Source organism: Aureobasidium melanogenum (assembly GCF_000721775.1).
Source record: "Aureobasidium melanogenum CBS 110374 unplaced genomic scaffold scaffold_18, whole genome shotgun sequence".
In the NCBI taxonomy this organism is placed as follows: domain Eukaryota; kingdom Fungi; phylum Ascomycota; class Dothideomycetes; order Dothideales; family Saccotheciaceae; genus Aureobasidium; species Aureobasidium melanogenum.
The window spans coordinates 472,439-494,394 of NW_024470070.1; the positions used below are offsets into that span (position 1 = coordinate 472,439).

The 21,956-nt window shown below is 50.3% G+C and overlaps 9 protein-coding genes across 9 annotated transcripts; 4 read left to right on the plus strand and 5 right to left on the minus strand.

Moving 5' to 3' along the window:
* Positions 1 to 53: 53 nt before the first annotated feature.
* M437DRAFT_86536 (uncharacterized protein) lies at positions 54 to 917 on the minus strand (the record flags this gene model as incomplete). Its single annotated transcript, XM_041028480.1, has 2 exons — positions 54 to 733; positions 785 to 917. 2 exons carry the CDS (start codon positions 915 to 917, stop codon positions 54 to 56), a joined length of 813 nt encoding a protein of 270 aa, XP_040877848.1.
* Positions 918 to 1,649: 732 nt separating this feature from the next.
* Positions 1,650 to 2,066, minus strand: M437DRAFT_77185 (uncharacterized protein; the record flags this gene model as incomplete). The annotated part of the gene is made up of 1 exon (XM_041026755.1): positions 1,650 to 2,066. One exon carries the CDS (start codon positions 2,064 to 2,066, stop codon positions 1,650 to 1,652), a length of 417 nt encoding a protein of 138 aa, XP_040877849.1.
* A 47-nt stretch (positions 2,067 to 2,113) lies between these two features.
* M437DRAFT_53451 (uncharacterized protein) lies at positions 2,114 to 2,918 on the minus strand (the record flags this gene model as incomplete). Its single annotated transcript, XM_041022527.1, has 3 exons — positions 2,114 to 2,265; positions 2,319 to 2,571; positions 2,628 to 2,918. 3 exons carry the CDS (start codon positions 2,916 to 2,918, stop codon positions 2,114 to 2,116), a joined length of 696 nt encoding a protein of 231 aa, XP_040877850.1.
* Positions 2,919 to 3,266: 348 nt separating this feature from the next.
* Positions 3,267 to 5,035, plus strand: M437DRAFT_67991 (alpha tubulin; the record flags this gene model as incomplete). Its single annotated transcript, XM_041025030.1, has 7 exons — positions 3,267 to 3,291; positions 3,396 to 3,436; positions 3,527 to 3,553; positions 3,610 to 3,685; positions 3,744 to 4,274; positions 4,330 to 4,753; positions 4,807 to 5,035. 7 exons carry the CDS (start codon positions 3,267 to 3,269, stop codon positions 5,033 to 5,035), a joined length of 1,353 nt encoding a protein of 450 aa, XP_040877851.1.
* An 834-nt stretch (positions 5,036 to 5,869) lies between these two features.
* Positions 5,870 to 7,358, plus strand: M437DRAFT_53780 (uncharacterized protein; the record flags this gene model as incomplete). The annotated part of the gene is made up of 4 exons (XM_041022587.1): positions 5,870 to 5,952; positions 6,006 to 6,198; positions 6,250 to 6,624; positions 6,675 to 7,358. The coding sequence occupies 4 exons, from the start codon at positions 5,870 to 5,872 to the stop codon at positions 7,356 to 7,358; spliced, it is 1,335 nt and encodes a 444-aa protein (XP_040877852.1).
* Positions 7,359 to 7,853: 495 nt separating this feature from the next.
* Positions 7,854 to 8,819, plus strand: M437DRAFT_86540 (small GTP-binding protein; the record flags this gene model as incomplete). The annotated part of the gene is made up of 5 exons (XM_041028481.1): positions 7,854 to 7,864; positions 8,045 to 8,168; positions 8,231 to 8,278; positions 8,339 to 8,566; positions 8,625 to 8,819. 5 exons carry the CDS (start codon positions 7,854 to 7,856, stop codon positions 8,817 to 8,819), a joined length of 606 nt encoding a protein of 201 aa, XP_040877853.1.
* A 1,391-nt stretch (positions 8,820 to 10,210) lies between these two features.
* On the minus strand, positions 10,211 to 11,293 carry M437DRAFT_67994 (uncharacterized protein; the record flags this gene model as incomplete). The annotated part of the gene is made up of 1 exon (XM_041025031.1): positions 10,211 to 11,293. One exon carries the CDS (start codon positions 11,291 to 11,293, stop codon positions 10,211 to 10,213), a length of 1,083 nt encoding a protein of 360 aa, XP_040877854.1.
* Positions 11,294 to 14,426: 3,133 nt separating this feature from the next.
* On the plus strand, positions 14,427 to 16,018 carry M437DRAFT_67995 (putative sugar transporter; the record flags this gene model as incomplete). Its single annotated transcript, XM_041025032.1, has 2 exons — positions 14,427 to 15,804; positions 15,855 to 16,018. The coding sequence occupies 2 exons, from the start codon at positions 14,427 to 14,429 to the stop codon at positions 16,016 to 16,018; spliced, it is 1,542 nt and encodes a 513-aa protein (XP_040877855.1).
* A 763-nt stretch (positions 16,019 to 16,781) lies between these two features.
* Positions 16,782 to 19,000, minus strand: M437DRAFT_86543 (uncharacterized protein; the record flags this gene model as incomplete). The annotated part of the gene is made up of 2 exons (XM_041028482.1): positions 16,782 to 17,870; positions 17,933 to 19,000. 2 exons carry the CDS (start codon positions 18,998 to 19,000, stop codon positions 16,782 to 16,784), a joined length of 2,157 nt encoding a protein of 718 aa, XP_040877856.1.
* Between the last annotated feature and the right edge of the window lie 2,956 nt (positions 19,001 to 21,956).

A 21,956-nucleotide genomic window follows, 5' to 3' on the forward strand; every position in this document is an offset into this window, starting at 1 on the left:
CAAGATACTCCATCGATTTCATCAGAACCAGTGTAAGAAGCGATTCAGACCCTCTAATTCGACTTCTTAGCAGCCTCCAGGTGCCATCCAAATACCTTTCTGAAGATGCCCTTGCCCTCCTTCTCAATCACCTCACCATGGCAAGGAATAATGCGCTCAAAGTCCCACTTATCAATTCTAGCCATGCTCTGGTTGAAAGCAGGTCTGTCCGATGCACTTAGTGCGTACCAGACAAATCTCTTCTGCCAGATTGCCGAACCAGCCGTAGTGTTGATCTTGCAGAACAACTTTGTGAGGATACCGGCAGTAGGATTGACATCAGTACGCGAGTACTGCTCTACAGCCGGCAAGTTGAAGAGCAAATCGGCTTGAATAAGAGTTTTTGAAGGCTTGTGGTTGAATACGAGCTCCTTGTTGGCGTGGGCGTGGACATACTCGGCGTCAAACTCGCGGTCGAACTCTTCATCAATGTTCCAGCTGGTGTTGTCCTTTGGGCGGAACAAGTGTGTCCAAGGCAATGGCTTCTTCTGACTTTCGCGCTTCTCTTTCAATGCATCCGGACCGATAAGTTTGGCGTCTGGGAAGGCCTTGTGCCAGTCGTCCATGAAGATGTGGTGCTCGGCGTCGTTGGCACAAATGTATTTTACCGCGCCCATCTTGTTGATCTGGCTTTGAACATCATTCGTGAGAGCTACGGGAGAGAAGACTGCTACGCTGCCGTTCTGCAGGCGGACTGTCAGGTGTTAGGTATAGCGGCTTGTAGCGGGTTCGAGGAAGAACAAACCGAGAGTTCCGCGACCACCAATGTTGATCTGGCCGAAGCGCGCAAAGGGCAGCGAGAGTGTGACGACGTCTGGAGTTACATTGCGAATGACCATGACCTCGTCGGGGTTCGGGGGAATGAGCTTGCTAGTCATGTTGACCGTGTGATGGTTGTGAAGTAGTAGCTAGCTGTTGTGTGGTTGCTCCTTTCGATGAGATATGAGGTGTTGCAGTAGTTATCAGAGGCAGATCAGCACAGATTGGAATGTAAGAAGTAGAATATATAGGATGCTTAAGAGACGTCGTCGATTGAGGAAACCTTCGAGCTACATGATCATTCCATTTGGCTCAAAAACCGTTATGACGTCGCATCGGACCCTTGTTCTGGAGCGCGATGGTCGTTCGGATCGACTGCACCCGGAGTGAACCCCAGGGCTATTTACGCAAATTGCATGGCCGCTGACACATCAGTGCCCCTGAAACATATTGGAGCTCTGCTTATAAAAATACTTTGCGAAATTGCTGTGCTTCTGACAAAACACCTAGGGTTGACGTCGACCCCTAGATAATTTTCCTGCACAATGGCAGATGACATATCATCGGAGGTCAATTCTGGAGAGCGATGGGACATGATAGAACAATTCATTTGATAGATATCCTAGCTCAAGTGACCCAAGTCTCGCTAGTACACTCGTTCTGTATGCCTACTTTTTTGCATGCCATGTCGCAACAAGCGTGAACGGACGTGATTCGATAAATGCTGTATCCTCTGCTAACCATAAGAATCCACTCTCATAACTAAGAGGCTCAAACAAAAGTGTGACAAGCAGGCAATGTGTCAGCTAATTCAAAGCCGAAGCCTTGAGAATCTGGTCGTCGGTATCTGCTCAAGTATTGAAGTCTGACCCTGGTCCACGTCTGACCGCGCGACCCAGACGTCGTAGCGTATCTTGGGACAGTGGAGGTGCAATTCCTTGTCGAGCTAATTGCAAATAGTTGGCCATGACATAGTTCAGGGCATCAACAGGCTCAAGGTTCCTGAGAAAATGCAGGTAGACCTCTGAAGGAATAGATGTTGGGCCAGCTGAACGGTTTCTAGAAAGGACTGCTGCTTGGCGGATGAGACGGGTCATGGTACACTGTGATAGCAGTGGTGCTAAGGAGTGTCTGACGAGCAGATGATAGTTGGCGAACGCAAACGAGATGAAGGCATCCGGAGCGAGATAGCTGAAAACCTCAAGGACGAGTTCGATTGGTAGTCCACGAAAAGAGCGTGGAGGCTGCTGCATTACTGACTGCATCATCGAAGGTGTGTGGTCAGTGGTGGTGATGAGCTTGAGTCCTGAATTGATCAATCCGCGTGTTGTTTTTCTTGAACAAAGACCTGCAACTTCGACCAGACAAATCCAGATAGAAACCAGCTACCAACAGCTAGTACAAGGATGTATGCAGCTGTAGGAAGTAATGACTGAGGGAAGATGTTTAGAAGATATGGATCAAGGACTGGATCGGAATTAGTGACAGAATGGAAATGTGACTTGAGGCTAGGAGCATACTGATATCGACGTAGACAGGGGGAGGATGCTGCATCAAAGCCTGGTCGGTAGTATAGAAATTGGCTGCTGACTGAACGCGAAGGAACAGAACAGATCGATTGGAAGTAGTCGTCAGTTCGCCAAAGTCCTCAAACTCGTTTTCAGCCAGAATGTTCTGACGTTCTTCCGCGTAAGTGCCTAGGTCCTGAAGTAGAGCTGGGTTATCGAAGACGGTGGGAACTTCGAAAGTGTCCAAGAAGAAATCAGTGGGATGCTGTGGAATGTGTTAACAAAGCTGTATTGCTAGTGTGCCAGACTGTTTGACGATACCGTCGCCGCCCAACAGATCCGAACCTCGTAGCGCTGACCTGGACGCAGGCCGTCGAGAGTGTACCAAGAAGATACTCCACGTGATTGTGTCTCGGTGGGAAATATTACAGGAAGAACAGTCCGGATAGAGAGTTTCTTTGATGAAAGAATATCAAGACGCAGGTCCATCAAGTTTGGCCGAGCATCTCCAAAATTGATAGTGTTGGGCGCGGTGAAAATGGTTTTTTCTACATTAGCTATGGCAGGCACGGCCAGGAAGCATACGTAAAACAGTATAGGCAGGAGGAGCATCATCGATGGGTCGGGGGTAGGTGAATGGATTTGATTAGATGTCTTGATGGGCGCATGCGTCCAGATACACAAGCCAGCAGCAGGTCCCAAGAAGACAGCATCTAGCAAGATATGACTTCTTGTATTGATGTGATGATTATTGGCTGGGGTTGGTCGGGGACCCTTGGATGGTGGACGGGTGAGGAAGGCGCGCCAAGGCTTGTATAAACAAACAGAAGGCACGTTCCGCTTCTTCACCTCCTCTTTCACCAGCAGCCGTTTCTCGACGACCACGCCGACCACCCAGCTTCGCCCTTGTTTTCGATTCTCTTTCTGTCCTATCTCTCGTCCGGTTCCAGGTCATCCACAATGCGTGAAGTCATCAGCTTGAACGGTACGTTGATACTCCCTGGAGCTCTTGAGCTCTCTCGCGCCTGACCGCCCCTTGGCCTGTTCCATTCACCTCACTGCTCTCGATGCTGACTTGAATGATTCCAGTCGGCCAGGCTGGTTGCCAGATTGCCAACTCGTGCTGGGAGGTAAGCTTACACTGCCATTGATCTGATACATGGCCATTGGCGCCTGCGCCGTCGCAAAAAGGGGGTTCCAACTGACATTTGTCTGCCTAGCTCTACTGTCTCGAGCACGGTATCCAGGTAAGCTCCGCTCTCAAGCTCCATCGCCGCGCGCATTCTTGCTAACAACAACACAGCCTGACGGTTACCTCACTGAGGAGCGCAAGGCCGGCAACGACGACCAGGGCTTCTCCACCTTCTTCTCCGAGACTGGTACGCCCGCTCGGACACCTTCTTTCGCCGCGACACACAAGCTAACAATCGATTCAAGGCAACGGCAAATACGTTCCCCGTACCATCTACTGCGATCTCGAGCCCAATGTCGTCGACGAGGTCCGCACTGGCGCCTACCGCAGCTTGTTCCACCCTGAGCAGATGATCACTGGCAAGGAGGATGCCTCAAACAACTACGCCCGTGGTCACTACACCGTCGGCAAGGAATTGATCGACCAGGTTCTCGACAAGGTCCGAAGAGTTGCAGACAACTGCTCTGGTCTCCAGGGCTTCCTCGTCTTCCACTCGTTCGGTGGTGGTACCGGTTCTGGTTTCGGTGCTCTCCTTATGGAGCGTCTCTCCGTCGACTACGGCAAGAAGAGCAAGCTCGAGTTCTGTGTCTACCCTGCTCCTCAGGTCGCCACCTCGGTTGTCGAGCCCTACAACTCTATCCTCACCACCCACACCACTCTTGAGCACTCCGACTGCTCCTTCATGGTCGACAACGAGGCCATCTACGACATCTGCCGCCGCAACCTTGGCATCGAGAGACCCAACTACGAGAACCTGAACAGACTGATCGCTCAGGGTACGCGTTTCCAGGCTGTCACAATGACCGAAAACATTACTAACTAATCTGCTAGTCGTCTCTTCCATCACCGCCTCGCTCCGCTTCGACGGTTCCCTCAACGTTGACTTGAACGAGTTCCAGACCAACTTGGTCCCCTACCCCCGTATCCACTTCCCTCTGGTCGCCTACGCCCCCGTTGTCTCGGCCGCCAAGTCTGCCCACGAGGCCAACTCTGTCCAGGAGATCACCATGTCCTGCTTCGAGCCCAACAACCAGATGGTCAAGTGTGACCCCCGCAACGGCAAGTACATGGCCACCTGCCTGCTCTACCGTGGTGATGTCGTCCCCAAGGACGTCCACAGCGCTGTCGCTACCCTCAAGACCAAGCGCACTATCCAGTTTGTCGACTGGTGCCCAACTGGTTTCAAGATCGGTATCTGCTACCAGCCTCCTCAGAACGTGCCCAACGGCGACCTCGCCAAGGTCAACCGCGCTGTGTAAGTTGAATTCTGAATTAGTTCCAAGCACATGACACTGACTTTCTATCTAGCTGCATGCTTTCCAACACCACCGCTATTGCCGAGGCCTGGTCGGCTCTCTCGCACAAGTTCGACCTCATGTACTCGAAGCGTGCCTTCGTCCACTGGTACGTCGGCGAGGGTATGGAGGAAGGCGAGTTCTCCGAGGCCCGCGAGGACCTTGCTGCCCTGGAGCGCGATTACGAGGAGGTTGCTGCCGACTCTGTCGAGGGTGAGGAGGGTGTTGAGGCTGAGTACTAAGCGCACAAAGACGCTTTTGGCTAGCGGCCGACTTTTCGTATCATTGCGTTTATGAAGACCATTGTGGTTTGGGGATCCTTTCAGGTCCGATAGAAAAGAGGACCACACTCATGTTGAAATGCTTGTGTCTTTAATACAGCGACTTTACCGTTTACTTTTTTTCTGACATGTTTTCTCCTTTCCAAACTACCTTGATCATTTGAAACATGTTATAAGACAAGAGAAACACGTCGACCAATACCTGACGCGGCACACCATAGAGATCAGGGGTTCTGCCTCCTCAATCTGGACAAGTAGTCCGACGGATGGCCAGGGTTTGATTGGGCAATCTCAGAAAGCATGAAGACTGTCTGAAGGACGAGTCGGGCACCAGACAACGAGGAATCGTTACGAGACGCATCAAGAGCCTTCCCAGACAATACAGTGTATGGCAGCACAAGGAATCCTTCGTGTCTCCAAGTACTCTAGTTGGCCGTTGTGATCTGGGAAGAAATATGTAGAGCGTACAGTCTGCTTTTGCTCGAGTCTATCTCACTGACAACGCGGACTTTCTCGTGATTGGAACATAGCATACCAGTCTAGGCACATCACCTGAGCACTGTCAGTAGACTGGGTACTACAAGTAAGTGGCTGCGTGGATAAACCCCATGCGCTTGGTATCATCTCCCAAGTACGGGGTTAGGCTGTACGTCACAGCACAGCCCGCCCAATGCGTGATCGTCTCGAGTGATTTTTGTGGCTGCAACTGTCGCGCTCTTCCTCACTCAACTTATTTCAAGGAATCTGGATTCGAACGTTTGCTTCATTCGAATCTTGTGACACGAAAGACTCACAATGCCCGATACAGAACCCGAGGCTGGTCCAGACAAGGCACCACCTAATCTTCCCATCGGCTGGATTGCCCAATGGGATGGAAAGTGAGCGCGGCACGCATGCTCAGCAGCACAACAAGCGACTGACGCAAAACCAGCTCTCGAAAATATTACTTCGTCCAGATCAGTACCGGAGTGTCGACATGGGAAGTGCCTACCGAAGCAGCCCCTACTGTGCCCTCTCCAGGAAACACCCCAGCACAGCACCAGAACCCTTTCCCTGTCCCTCATGATGCTCAAGGACAAACGACACGTGGCGTAGACGGACAAGAAGGCGAGCGTGGACTTGGAGTATGTTCTGTAACATGTCTCACTCAATACACAAGGCTGACTGGACCGTAGGGCATGGCCATGAACATGCTATTGAACTCGAACAAGCCCCAGCAACAGCAGCACTCATCTGGTCTCGGCGGGCTGGCTGCACAGTTCCTCGGCGGAAATTCACACTCGAACTCAGGTCAAGGTCAGAACCAAAGTCACAACAGTGGTGGTGCCGCAGGATTGGTTGGTAAACTCGCTGGAAACTTCCTAGGAGGAGGAAACAAACCACACGGACAACAGCAAAACAGCGGCAGTGGTCAAAACAGTGCTATGGGTGGCCTCGGAGGCTTTCTGGGTGGTCAGCAGTCAAGCGGTAGCCATAGCAATGCTGGTGGAAGCAGCCACGGTGGTGCCATGGGTGCTCTTGGTGGATTGTTAGGTGGCCACGGATCCTCGGTTCGTTCAATACTCTAGATGCGAGTCTTAGCTTCGCTAATCATTCACAGCAAAATCACCAGCAGGGCTACGGTTATTCGTCTGGCGGTTCAAATCAAGGAGGCACATATTCTGGACAGGCTCCTCCTTCGTCGTATAATCCTTCAGCTTCTCATCACTCTTCTCCAGCTCCATACGGTCAGTCTGCTGGCTCGTACGGCGGCCCAAGCGGACAAGCCACTGGCTCGTACGGCACTCCCAACCATAGCGCTCCTGGACAACAACATGGGCAATATCAGTCGTCGCACAACAGCGGACCACCACCAAGCCAGTATGGCGGTCAGCCTTCACATGCTTCTTCAGGTTACCAATATGATCAATATAGCCAGCACCAGCACAATCAATACGGTGGTGCACCAAATCACGGCCAACCTCAACACAACTCGCAGTACAGTGCCTACCAACCTGGTCAGAGTAACAGCTACGGGCAGCAGTCCGGCGGCCAACCCGGCCATGGTGGGCCACCACCAGGACCACCTCATGGCGGACCTCACGGTGGACCACATGGTGGACCTCATGGCGGAGCTGGTTACGGGCAACAATCTTATGGTGGGCCACCTCAAGAACAGCTTACGCAGCATCAGTACAATCAGTATGGTGGAGCGCATGAGCAGTTGGGCCAGCACCAAGCATCGCATGGAGGTTACGCAGGACAGAGCAACTATGGAGGCCCACCCCCTCCAGCATGGCGATAAATTGCAGCGAGTGAGAGACAGTCATGTGAGCAGTGTAGATGGATGGTTTTGGGATGGAAATGCATAGCGTGCGATCAGAGAAGCGACCAGGCAGCAGCGGGTCGAAGTGTTTCTATTCAAACCTCACGAGAAAGTTCAAAGTTGCATGTGAAGGAGGGTGGTGATAAGAGTTTGATGTAAAATGACCAAAGGTCAAAGGGAGCGTGTCGGAGAAGACGCCACATGGTGGCCGTTTAATGAATGACCTGCGTATTCTTCGCCAAGCGCGTGTGGGGGATGAGACGGGCCCTGGTTCACTCTCACACAGCCAACACACACGTCGTCGTCCTGTCGACTTTGGAACTTCAACTCTGTCCTAATTCTCGGGACTCTTCCTGCTTCAACTTCACGCACATCCATCCGAGCAACCAACGCTCCAGCATCTGCCTTGACATATTCCGCTTTCTCCGCACGTCATAACAAGCCACACCTTACGTCCAACAAGACTCGCCCATCATGAACCCCGAGTAGTATGTCGTCGCCGCTCTTCTATGCTACCGCTGTCCATGTGTGAACGACATACTGATCTTTTGCTGCAGAGTACAATTTGCCCCAGTCTCCCAACACCTTGTCGCAGCGCCAACGTCGTCGCCGCCCTCCCGATAACGAACCCCTTAAGACGTGTCGCTCATACAAATCTCCTGCAGATACGACTATCTCTTCAAGCTCCTCCTGATCGGTGATTCCGGTGTCGGAAAGTCTTGTCTGTTGCTTCGATTCGCAGACGACACTTACACCGAGAGCTACATTTCCACCATCGGTGTTGACTTCGTACGTTGGATGCCTACCGCGCAATCTGTCTCGACCAGCTTCAGACTAACATATTCCGACAGAAAATCAGAACCATCGAGCTTGATGGCAAGACAGTGAAGCTTCAGATCGTGAGTTCAGCTTATACTTGGTTGCTTGGAGAAAGCTGTTGCTGATACTTCTTCATCTAGTGGGACACCGCTGGCCAGGAGCGCTTCCGTACCATCACATCATCCTACTACCGCGGCGCCCACGGTATCTGCGTTGTCTACGATGTCACCGACATGGATTCATTCAACAACGTCAAGCAGTGGCTGCAGGAGATCGACCGCTACGCTACCGAGGGCGTCAACAAGCTCCTCGTCGGTAACAAGAGCGATATGACCGACAAGAAGGTCGTCGAGTACAACGTTGCAAAGGTGCGCATCTTCTGCCGACATGTCAAAAAATCTTACGTATACTGATACCTTCAAACAGGAATTCGCTGACAGCCTCGGCATTCCCTTCCTCGAGACTTCGGCCAAGAACGCATCCAACGTCGAGCAGGCCTTCTTGACCATGGCTCGCCAGATCAAGGAGCGCATGGGCAACACCACTGTCAACAACAAGCCTACCGTCCAGGTTGGTCAAGGTAGCACCGTCCAGAGCGGCAGCGCCGGTGGCTGCTGTTAAACCTCTCGCCTCGAAACTAGATACCCGGTCCGCTTTCGCCATCGCACGACGACAGCTTGTTCTTTCTTGATTGCGCTTGTCTTTGCATCACAGACTTTCCAAATCCAGAAAAAAAATCGCCTGGTCGCTCTCTATCCTTGACTTGTTGCACTGGCTGAAGAGATCAATCGTTGTTTCTGGCTTCACAGTGCTTCGGTCCGCATCTGCCGTCTGCTACAAGTCTACCTAATTGGATTGCACAGGGTACATTGAAGGAGAAAGAGCATGAAGGATTGCGAGCTTGAAAGCGGACAATACACCAAGGTGGGAGAGGCTCATTACCGTCTCGTCCTTTCTACTTCAGCAACTTTCGTACAAGGAAATGGGTCATTGCCAAGCTTCCCTTTTTTTTTCTAGGAGTTATTCGTCTTTTGCCATGTTCCTTTAGTTTTACACTCCCCGGTGGCGCTATCAACTGAATTCTTTTTTACTCTTTTTGCCATGCTTTCGGAACTGAAAGCAAGTCTTGTCTGCTTGCCAAATCTGTGCCTCAGTAGTCATCTCTTGCTAACTAGCAGCTTACCGAGAGGCTCCATATTTGCATTTCGACTAGAATGCAGCCTGGCTCTATTCTCTTTGTTCAACTTCTCATCAAGCAACGGCAGGAAGGTGTTAGGTAAACCATAAATCGTACAACTGTTCTTCAGATCACAAAGTTTCCGAAGATGGGCCAAGTTTAGACTTCGGCCAATGCACCACACTCTCTTGAGGGGTTTTCCACGAAGCTTATCAAGTTTGTGATGCGCGTCAGTGTTGATAGTGTCAGAATAGGTCGAGATTATGGGGCAAAGCACAAGAATGTTTCGACTCCTGAACACAACTTCAATACCTCTCAGGCAACAACGGATCGGGTCGGCTCGAGGCCAGCAATCGTTGAACTGTCATTCCAGCGTTCCTGAGGATTATATACGGAAATAACACATTGCTTAGCACGTACGGCCACAGTCAGCTGAAAACTGGGCATCCCGTCCGCTCTGCCATACATAAGCAGTTGAACGGCAGATTAGTACTACGGTGGGTGACCACGTGGGAATCCCTGCTGCTGTACGTTTTGCATCTTTCTTTGTCTTTTTGTTTTTTTTGGTTTTCAAAGTATTTATGTACAAGAGTCGGTCCGTTGTCAACTCTTTTGATGATTGGATTGGCTGACTGGGTTAAATAATTGCATCCTCGAGTGTCTAGCAAAGATAGAGTGTCTAAAAACATTGTGCCTGAAGTAAAGCATGCCGTTTGTTCTACAGATGAGATAGAGAATGCGTACAGCAACTCTGGAGGAACCAATCAATGTACACACTTCACCTCTAACATGATGACATACCACCACGTTCAATGAGCCCATCTATCATTCCCTTTCATTGCTGTTCGAGAGCAAAGAGAGCAGGCTGTTCGATGATTAATGCCGGACCAGCAACAACATTGTCCAGAGTTGGAGCACCGACTTCATTTGCGATGACCGCAACTATAAGTCCCTCCCCGGCATCAAATTCAGCTGGGTAGGCAGACGTGTTGCTCTTGGTATCGAACGGCTTGGTGATGTTGTGAACGCCGTGGTAGTAGACGGCGTAGTATTGTCTATCTCTCTGCTCAGAATACCAGTCAGGCTGGTTGTAAGGGTCTGTGAACTCAAACTTGACAAGCCCCTCTGCTTTCTTGACATTAGCAGTGGTTGCGGGCAAGTTCTGTCTGGGCGAGGGATACGTAGGGTTGGCGGCAGGACAGCTGCCACGCACGATGTATCGGCGTGTAAGGTCGAGGATCTCGTTTGCGTAGGGGAAGACAGTGTCAGAAGGTCCAGAGAAGGGGTTCATGTTCCAGACATCGGTGAGAGCCCATGTGTTGTGTCGTGACTCTACTTCGCCAATGGCAACGAGAGTACTCGCTGTGTCTGCGGTTGTGGCTTCACGAACAAGACCAGTGAGGAAGGCCATGCTGATCACTTCGAAGCTGACTTGTAGACCTAGCCATTTACTCGCATCGCCATTGAAGTCAAAGTCGTAGGTACAAGCACCTGGCTTGACACTGGTGGCACTAATGCTGTCCTGGAAGATACGCAGATGACCTGCTTCGTTGTCACGGATTTGCATGATACGATCATACGTTATGTTAGGCTTGCCAAGCTTGGTGAAAGAAGAACTATCAAAAGCCTCAACACCTTGTTGGTAAAAGTCGAAGATTGCCCATTCTGCACTGAGCAAGTTCTGGAAAAGAAGATCGTCTGGACCTGCTGGTCCGCTCTCGGTTGGCAATATGGCGCCTGTGATGTTTCCTGGGAATGGAGCGGCGGTCTTGTTGTAGTCGACATAGGTTCTTGATTCTCCAGGAATCGGACCGTAACTTGAGTTGGCGAGAGAGGCATTCCAGTTGTTCTGTGAAGCAGGCAGTGCGGCTGCTGTAGTCGCGAGCAAAGTGACGAGAAGGCTGCTGTAACTATGCATCGTGAATAGAGTATTGTGTAGTCAAACACTTGAGGAGATTGCTTCTTGGTTTTGATGCCAGAGAAATTGAGAGAGCATTCTGCCCTTCTTATACCATCATCAATCAAGCCTTGCCCTACGATGCGTCGTCAAAGCCGTCAGCCTCGCGGACGTCAACCTCTATCGACAGCATATCGGTTTCCTGATCAAGAGCATTTCGCGCGTGAGGCTATGTTCTTTGCTATGCTGTCCGATGTATCCTGGCGAATCATATATCAAAGGGCGCGAAGTGTACCCAATGCGGTATGGTATGGGGAATCCTTCTGCCAAGGATGCTCAACATTGGTCTTCAGAGCTTGACTGTTCTTACCTTGATCGCCCACACGTATGCCGCAGCAAGATTCGGATTGCCATAAAGAGTAACGATAGCGCGTGCATCGTTGTATGCTTTCTGAATGATTGGTTCTGGCTGGAAGTACAAGGCAGTGTCGTTGGGGACTCTCGTCCAAAGTCTGGCGCGATCAGCAAGCGGACGCTTCCTCGACGCCGTACTTGACTTCGAGGCCTGTATGTCTCTGTTGTATTCTTACCAAAGAAGAGGACTCTTGCCAATTAAATCCTCGAGCACTGAAACCCGTGACGATGCTCGAACCGCCATCGCCAGTCACAAATCGTGTAGACCAAACATTTAACCAACACGCATTTCGCATGTTGGTCTTGCTGAGATCTATGCTATGCAAGCTTTTGAGAGCTCGTCTTAGATTCAGTTTGAGGATCGCAGTCTCCGTATGAAATGACAAAGTACGCCCGAGAGACTTTTGAAGTTTGGATACATCGAATTTGCACATCGAAAACGTGCTCGGCCAGGTGCTTCGAAGCTAGCTTTCTGTGTGTGTGGTTTTGAGTCTGTAGCTGCCTCAGAATGTACTGCAGAAGCCTCAGAGTACACCTTTAATCATCATTCGAGAAGACACATACGCGGACCAGTCACACTAAGCACAATATGATGGTACGCCAGGCAACGTCGTCGATGATCTAAAGAAAATGATGTCGCGAGGATGACCCTGTGGGATGCTTCCGAAGCTCGCTTATGTGACATGTTGGCATCAATGAACCCAGACGATGCTATTGTTGACAACGTGAAGCGTGGCAGATGGCAACACGATGCATGGTTGTGAGGTACTCCTTAGGATGCGAATGCAAAGTTCGCTTGATTATTGAAGAACAAGAAGTGCTAGGTGCCGTCGAACTTCCTTATGTTGTCGACGCGACGGACAAGCAGATGAAAGTGGACGTAATAATAGAAATACCAACGATCATAATATGAATGCGCCGATGCGGTGAGGTCGGCAGGCAGAAACATGTCAGATTGCCGATGTGGTCTGTTCGCACCGAAGTTCGGTCCCTCTGCAGACTACAGTGAATACGCGAACTCTGCAAGGCCTCGCTGGGTTCGCCGGGTTCGCTGGTGGATGTGCGTCAGCAGAAGAGTTCATCAGCTCCAGATAACAGAGCGATCTCGGTGCGTCTACAGCTTGGTATTAGAATCACATAACAATATATACCCGATCAGTCCCTTGAAATCCTTATCGCTACTACCGATAATGCCGAAGCGAAGGTGTGCAAACGGTCCGTGTGAGTAGCGGCTCTTTCATTTGACTTTCTGTTTTGTTCAGCTAATGCAATAAAATTGGTTGAGATTGGAAAGACAGAAGGCGTCCTGTCCTTTCTGGCATTGGGTAAGCAGCTGAAGTCTGAACGAAGAAAATTTTAGAAGATCAGCGAGCAGATCATCGAATTACCAAGTAGCCAAAAGATTTCACCAAGATCGATGAGACAGGCCAAGGCGTTCCTTCTACGAAAAATGAGCGCGACTGCGTCACTCTGCTGTTCTTAGGTGCTCGAACAGGCTTCTATTATCCAACATGACTTTTTAGGCTGTTCTCCTTCGTCTCCTGATGCCGTTCTCAATCAATTCTCTGATGCGGACGAGCCGCAGGCGATCTCGGCCAACTTCCGTCTGGGCCTTCCTGCTCCTGCATTAAGCAGCGGACCGCCAAGGACGAAAAGATGGATTGAACATGGTTGAGGTTTACTCCCGGTTTTGCTGCGAATAACCGCCGGGATCATCGTACTAACACATGGGTTTCAGACGATCTGCTTTGGCGACCCAGTCTGAATATCATCCCCATGTGCAGGGTCAGGGCAACTCGCGAGTTTGAAATTGTGCACGAGCTGGGCACAGGCATAGGCATAAATACACTAAATCAGGCGTGCCTCCCGCCGCGGAGCAATTACCTATCAAAGAGATATGAGGAAAATTTGTTGGTACCTGAGCCGGCTATCATTGTTTTTTTCCCCATGCTTGCCGGCCACGAGTCGGAGCGCTTCCCAAACCTTTTCGGGATTCCTACCGACCGGCTTGACACAGACATCACTTCAGATTCGTTTTGTGACTACCAACAATATCCGCTCCACATATTTTCTCATCCATGCTCCGCATCTTGTCGTCGACGCTCCGCATCTTTTTCGTGCTCGGAACCCAAAACAACACCTCGAGAACGTGCTCCGTGGGGATATCGATGCAGCTCCAGACATCCCCAGTTTGCCCCAACCTATGGTAAGGAGGATTAGTTGCAGCGGCTGCTCGTCTGGACCTGATCCATATGAGGTGTATGCGGGAACCACGAGAAAGACCGTGAAAGGGCCGGAAGACATGCTTGTTGACCTCGGAGTTGACCAAGCTTGACAACGTTGCCCACCACATCGGCTGTTCGAGAAGAACTAAAGATTGAAGGCCTCACCGGCTTGGCTTTGGTGCCGTAGCCGGCCGAAACATGTGCTGACCATGTATCGTATCCCCATGCCCCAATGGACCCACTGCAAATTTATGGAGTATGTGGAGTTGAGGGCGCACCAGGAGAAAGGTGCAAAACAAGAATCAAAATTGGCAGAGTATAAAGCCAGAGCGATCTGCCCTCTGCAGTTTGAACTACTGTCCGACTACAGCACACATCTCACGCCATACCTTCACCGAAGGCTTGACCGTTCTTGGCCTTTTGAAAAAGTTCGACGCCCATTCTTATTTCTTCTTGGCTCTTTCGGAGCATAAGAGTGCACAAGTCGTCGCCTACAGATCACCAACCCGACCAAAATGGTCGGCTTCCTTGGTATGACGGGCAAGGCCCTGTCTATCGCTCAGATCGCACTGGTCGTCGCTCCTTCTTTCATTCTGTTCGGTTACAACCAGTCTGGTCTCGGCCCACTGCTGTCCGAGGAGAACTGGAGACACCAATTCCCTCAAATCGACACTGTCGACTTCAAGGGTGAGACTAAGTCCCACCACGCTACTCTTCAAGGTCTCGTTGTCGCAACCTTCACACTTGGTGCGCTGGTTGGAGCATTGAGCTGTAGTTACACCGGTACCCTTCTCGGAAGACGTTGGGTCATCTTCATCGGTGCTCTTTGTACTCTCATTGGTGAAGCCATTGAGTGCTCCGCTTTTGAACTCGCTCAACTCATCGTTGGCCGTATCATCATTGGTCTTGGTGTTGGTCAACTTTCGGCCACCGTGCCCGTCTGGCAATCAGAATGCTCATCCGCCAAGAATCGTGGTAAGCACGTTGTCCTTGACGGCATGTTCATCTCGCTTGGTTACACTCTCGAATCATGGATCGACTTTGGCTTCTTCACCCTCAAGACTGGATCTGTCACCTGGCGTCCTCCGATTGCCATCGCCCTGTTCTTCTCGCTCATTGTTCTGTTCTCAATCTGGTTCTTCCCTGAGTCACCCCGCTGGCTCCTCGCCAACAACCGCGGTCAGGAAGCTCGTGAGAACTTGTCTGCTCTCAAGGGTCTCCCAATTGACGCTCCCGAGATTGAAGCTGAATGTGTCGGTATTGAGCTTTCTCTCGAGGATTCCTCGAACAAGGCTGCCTCTTTCAAGGACCTGTTCAGTATGGGCGAGGACAAGCTCGCCTACCGTTTCGGTCTCTGTATCTTGCTTCAGTTCTTCCAACAGATGTCCGGAACCAACCTCATCTCTGTCTATGCATCTGTCATCTTCCAACAGGGTCTTGGTATGGATGCTTACAACTCCAAGCTTTTGTCTGCCGGTACTCTGACCTGGAAGTTCTTGTCCTGCTTTGTTGCCTTCTTCTGCATCGATCGCTTCGGTCGTCGCGTCTGTTTCATAGTCTCTGGAGCTGGCATGGCTATGTGCATGGTCGCTTTGGCTGTTGCAACTTCGTTCCACGACAACTATGGTGCATCTATCGCCGCCGCATTCTTCGTCTACCTTTTCTGCTTCTTCACACCCATCGGTTTCCTCGGCGCCAACTTTTTGTATTGTACAGAAGTTAGCCCCACGCGTCTTCGCGTGGCCATGGCCTCAATCTCTACGGCTAACCACTGGCTCTGGAATTTCGCAGTTGCAATGATTACGCCAGTCGCAATCAACAATATCGGCTATAAATACTATATCGTATATGCCTGCATCGGATCTTGCATTCCCATCTCAGTTTACTTCCTTTGTAAGTCCATGGTTCTACATTTTTTCTGTTATATGTGCTAATTCGACCAGATCCTGAAACCAAAGGCCGATCGCTTGAGGAGCTGGATACTATCTTCAAAGATAGTCCCTCGGTCCTAGCCACCGTCAAGTACGCTAAATACAAGCCTGTACTAGGTGCGGATGAAGTCCCTTATAGCAAGACTGAAGACGTCAATTTCGAGGAGAAGGTCTGAAGAATAAGGTACAGGTGCTGGACATTTTTACCTAGATTTAGACTATTTTTATGTTTACATGTTGTCTCTCAAATCCCTGATCTTGAACACTTTCTATCTGAGCCAGGATGTATCAAGGGAAGATGATTGCACCACCAACAGCCATGGTGGCCTTCCTTCAACGGCCCTACATTTATGACGTGGAGCATTCTTCGGCACGAAACATGAATGATACATGGCAGAAGCAGAGGGCAGTGCTTGAGACAGGGAGTCTCTGCCTTGTTGATTTTCGGCGCAATGATAAGCTTTCGAAGAGACATGTGCTAGTATCCCTCCGCGATGGAGTGACCAAGTTGGATCGGTTTCGCATGCAGGAACATTTCTACTGAGCATATTTTCACAGTTGCTCACGGCTGGAGCTGCTGCCATAGAGGGGATAGTTATATCATCTATGTGAATTGTTCTGGGAAAGTCGCCATGTCTATGTCAATGAAGAATGGTTGTCGTTGGAAGAAACAAAGGTAAGGAACCATAAACATCAGTACAATTCATTCGAGGTTACTGGTTTAGATGGAAATTGGAGATGAAGGAAATTGATTGTGTCAGGCACTGCATAAATATATTCCTTTCTTCATCTCAAAACCATTCTCTTCTGCAAGCAAAGCCAAGGTAAACAAAGGAAATGTGTGGCACATATTGTGCGAAGACGTAAAGACTCATCTGTTTGAAGGCCGAAGATGTGTTGCCACAATTGTACAAAGGAGTAGGAGCATGTAGTCTCTACTCACTTGCCCTCCTTGACGTGGGAATCAGGGATTTGCTCAATGAATCTGAAGTTGCGACCCATTCTGCGGTCAACAGCGATGTAGGATGAGGCCTCAATGAGGGCCGCGTTAGCTCTCAGATCATCAGTGTCAGTGAAAGTACACAAGAGCCCCATACCCTGGCATGCCGTGCAAGGTTTACCAGAACTGTGATCGCACTCAGCAGGGAGAGAGTTACCCAGAAGACGAATGAGGTTCATGGTGTAACAACGATCACATGTCTTCCTCTTCAGGCCATGACCCTTCTGGTTGAGCACCTCCCAAGAAACGTCGATGCGGTCATGAGGAACACCAATGTCGAAGAAGGCTTGTCTGATCTCGTCGTTGGTCAAGACGATATCGTTCTTGGTAAGTGTGACGGGGCGGTTCTGGTTGAAGATTTCCTTCATGTTGATCTCTTGTCTGAGGTGGTTATAAGTCACGTCGAAGATTCGAGCGACGCCATAGTTTTTGAACCAAGCTGGGGCAGCGGCGAGCTTTGTCTGCCGAAGATGGCGAAGAAGACCTTGCATCTTCACCAAATTGACCTGCACACCTCGAATCGCATTGCCGTTTGCATCCTCAACTAATTTGTATGAGAACTGACTTTGTACTGGCATAGACATTGTCTTGCCATTCTCTTGCCATTCAACACGGATGCCAACGCTATTGCACTCAGTATAGCCGCGAACGGAGCTGACAGGTGGGAGACGGGCGTAGGGGATCTCGTGGCGCTTGTTGTTGGGCTTAATCTCAATCACAATAGCAGTGCGTGCACCCACAGGAGGCAATGGTCCTCCTCTAGCGAAGTACAGGACAAAGTTGTCATCGCCCTCGGACTTGACTCCCTCGATCAGCAGGTTCTGGAAGGGCTGGTTGTTGTTTTTGCGAGCTGGATGATAGTGACTACGATAAATGGTCATGCCGGTGGGGTCGACGATACGAGTGTATGGGAACTTCCTGAAGACACCGAATTTTGCGACAGGAGACTCGTGGTTGAGACCGACGACCTTCTCTTTGTAGGTGTTAGGTCTGAAAGTAGGGACCTTGGCGCAAGCCTTGTTGAAGATCTGGCGTGACGTTAGTAAAGAACCCCAGTCAAGAAGTCAACATAAACTCGATTCAAACCTACTTCGATCAGAAGACGAGCTTGAATACGCCTATCAACGGCCTCAGCCTTGATCTCGTCGTCGTCGGCATCATTCTCATCAGTCTGTGTCTCCTCGGCGGTCAAAGCATCAAGACCGATACTACCGACGTTGGGGTATTTGCAAAAATAAGCTTGAGACTTGTTGATGAGGATAAGGGCCTGTTCAGCCCAAGGGCCAATCTTTGCTGCCTGTGCCTTATCACCAAGGTCACAAATTACGCGGTGAGTCTTTTCCTTGTAACCGCGAGCGTATTGGTAGTGCCAGGCGTTGCTGACTTCGATATCTCTGTCGTGTCCTTCTTCACGCTCAAGGCCATCACCTGTGTAGCCGATGTATTGGCCGGCAGCTTTGTCGCGGAAGTAGTACCCGATGGAATAGATAAGCGAGCGCGTGTTGTCGGACTGTGTGAATTGTCTACCAGCCTTCTGGACGTCCCGAAGAACCCAGTCTGCATGACCATTGAGGAGCTTGTAGTAATCCGGAGCAGCCTTCTTGATACCCGCAGTGATCAATGTAGCAAGCTTCTTGGGTCCAAGGTCACGGAGAGTGTTCCAATTGTCGTCAGGGATGAAAGTGAGGATATCCATGCAATGGTACGCGCCTCCAAAGGTGAGGGTGAGCACAGCGGTCAGAGCGTCAAGGCCGCTCACATTGAGGTTGAACTTGATGGTGTTGTTGAGTCTGGCCAGCTCCACACCTTCGCGAGTAATGCGTGTGTCGCCGTGTTTGCGTAGGAGACCAATGAAGAGCCATCCGGCCGGAACCCATCCAAGATCGCCTTTGCTTGTATCGCGGGAAGACCACTCGGGAGCAACGGCAATGTAGAAGTACTGTCGATCGCGGGTATAGCCTCTGACAACGCCTTCGGCGTTGGCTTTGAGAAACATACAGTTGGTTGTGCTGCCAGTACGAGAGTTCTTGAAAGAGCCTGTGCCGGTGTAGTTTTGAGTCGAGTGGGCGCATTTGACGGGATAGCCGGTGGGGTCCCAACCAGAGGGCCATTTGTACTTGTCGAGCCTGACCTTGTCAGGCTGAGTGGCCGTTGACATGATGGGGCGCGTGCTTGTGACTGAGATATGGTCAGATGGAGAAAGAGAGGGAAACGGCTTATGTATTACTTAATTTTCGATTTGAGACTTTTGGTGAGATCGTAAAAGGTCCTGGATACGCAGAGTGGCTTCCTATAGTCGAAGAGCGTCAGATCGGATAGGGCGCAGGCCAAGGCAGGGTTACAAACAAGAGAAGCTGGTGGTCAAGATAATCGAAGTAGTGTGTAAGTGCAAAAGAAGTAAGAGCTGTGTTGAAGAGAGACGGAGGATTGAGCTGTGTGGAAGAGAGACGGAGAATTGAGCTGTTGGTTGATGTTTGCCGCTTGTGTAGCAAGTGAAAGCAAACACAAAGAAGTGACATGTGAAAACATTCACGTCGACTCAGAAAGCGGAACAAACAGTCCAGGCTCCTGCGACATCAACTCGAAAATTGCACATGCAGGGTTCCGTCTGGGAGTGAAAGAACAAGCTCCAGAACAAGGCAGCGATGAACGATAGCCGCTCACCGCAATGCCTGACACAAGCAATTCTGGAACCAACAGAGCTGGAAAACACGAGTATGTGCTGGCAGCGAAAAACAAAGAGAGCTACAATCAAGATTCAAATTCGCTTGGTGATAGCTCAACACTACTATACCAAGAGCAGTCACACCCTATTTGCTTCATAGAACTTCCGCTAGATCAGAGACACTTGTCCACGGATTTGTGATCAAAGCCGCCAGTCTTAGCCGCAACAGTAGTTTGATTGTGGCTGACAGCCATATTGCGACAACCACGTTGGTTCTTTTCCACCTTGTACTCAGCGATCCGCGATTGGTCTGGTCCGATTTGCCAAAAGTAGGAAAGCACAGAAGTGTGCTCAGCTTCGATGAAAAGTTTGACGGCAACTCTAGCAAACAAGAAAGGCTACAGGCGGAGCTTCATCCATCCACTGAAGAGGCGCATAGAGCAGAGCAGATGCAAGCATGATTCACTCTGCTCTGCTTGAAGTGATAGTGGCCTATCCTTGGGTACTCGACGTTGATCCGAACGTAAAGGTCTGGTCTCTCAAGTTCCGACGTTTTCGATATTCTTGGCAATACTTGCAAACAATGGGTGAAATCGCTCAGTTTTCTGCTGAAATCCCTGACAGTAGCTGCGGTCGAATCTCGATGTTGACGCTGGCTCTTGACTCTGAGACTTTGCATGTATGGTGTTCTTGTTGATGATTGACAAGAAACAGAGGGTCGGCATTGCTGTAAACCATCTGGCTCAGACCTGGTATGAGTCTCGTAGTAGCGACGCTGGAGAGGTTTGAAATTCACGGAGAATAGAGTTTGTAAGCAACGACGACTTTGAGCTTAACGGTAAAGGCATACGACACGGCGAGGAAGAGCCAGCGAAAGCGGAATCGTGAGTTATTAGTTGGGTAGCTCGTTTCTCCGCTGATGACACTCAGCCGAGCTGTAGAAATCATAGAAACCATACACAGATGTTGGTGTGAAGTTGCTTTGTGATGTTCGAGGGGTGGCCTTATCTTGCACTCTGTTTCCGACTAGATTGTTGTCCGAATGGGAGACTGGTGACGAAAGCGCAAAACAAAAGCGGTTGAAGAATACGGCATGAGGGATGCATCACGACGTGATTTATACTAAAGGCCACAAGTAAGAACGGCAGAACTGTGGAGCGAAGGTGTCGAACATCATTGGCGTATCGTATTTGAGCTGTCGAGGATGGCACCATTGTTGCAGAATTCTTCTGCCTTCAGCCTAATGAGCCACGATTGTTGATGGCGTCTAGACCTTCAGCAGTTGAAGGCCGATGCTATTCAATGTCTGCTGAAAATTCAAGTTGTGGAAAACAAGCGTGAAGCCATACTGGACAGCGAATGATGCGGAGCGCTGGGTTGAGGTCTCCAGCTGAGTGTGTATTGCTTGCGAAGCACTCGCAGATGATAACAGATGAGCATATGTGTACACCGATATCCCACTCAGTTGTCAAGCAGCGCGGTCGAGAAGTATGCGAGTCATGTTGGTTATAATCCTCATTTCCTGACCAGTCGCTGAATACAAGCTTGAAGGTGAAGAAAGATCGTGCTTCGGAACCGTCGCCAAAATCAAGATTCCCAGGACTGGAGAGCTGTCACGCGGACTCAAGTCATTGCCGACGACTGTGAGAGTTGGTATGGATGCGAATTTCCGTGAAATGACAAGCCTTGAACAACTTCGAAGCTCGACCACTCCTACGTATCAGAGTCAAGAGGCGTTCATGAGACTGCAATCAATGCAATAGCTTTGTTAATCACAGAAGCGTCAGATATTACTTTGCACATTGGTGTGGAGTCGCAAACGTCGACGCCTGACTTTGCCGTTCTCAAAAGGGTTCGCTGGCGTCGCGATGTGGAGAAAGAAGGTGCTTTGTCTCTGGCGGATTCGATCCAGGGTTGTCTGAGGAAGAGTAGTGCTTTTCGCATCCATTTCTTGCGCGCGAACGTCCATGACAAGCTGTCCTGAAAGCAGTACAAAAGAGCTTGGTGAATAGTGAAACTCGAGTGTATTTGGCGGCCCGCCATGACACAACTCTTTCTTTTTTTCTTTTTTCTTTTTTGGGCAAGATGACAGGGATGGTTTGGTACGCTGTGACGGCATTCGCGTAGCGGAATTTTGTCGAAGCACCAGCCCCTGTGGTAGAAATCACTTGGCGAGACGCCAGACCCAGTGACATCTGCAACGCGTCAACGCTCTTGAGCTCACAAGACGCAATCCAGTGATGTTGGGATCTCCACACCAGCGCTGACACTAACCACAGCACAGCATGATTTTACCCATCGCTGCTCTTTATCGCTCGCAGCCCGACGCTCAAGGACATTGGTGATGAGATGGTCAGGAGGCACATGAAACCGGTCTCCAATATGTGGTGGTCGATGATGACGAGAACAAGCAGGAGGCGCATGAAACCGGTCTCCAATAAGTGGTGGT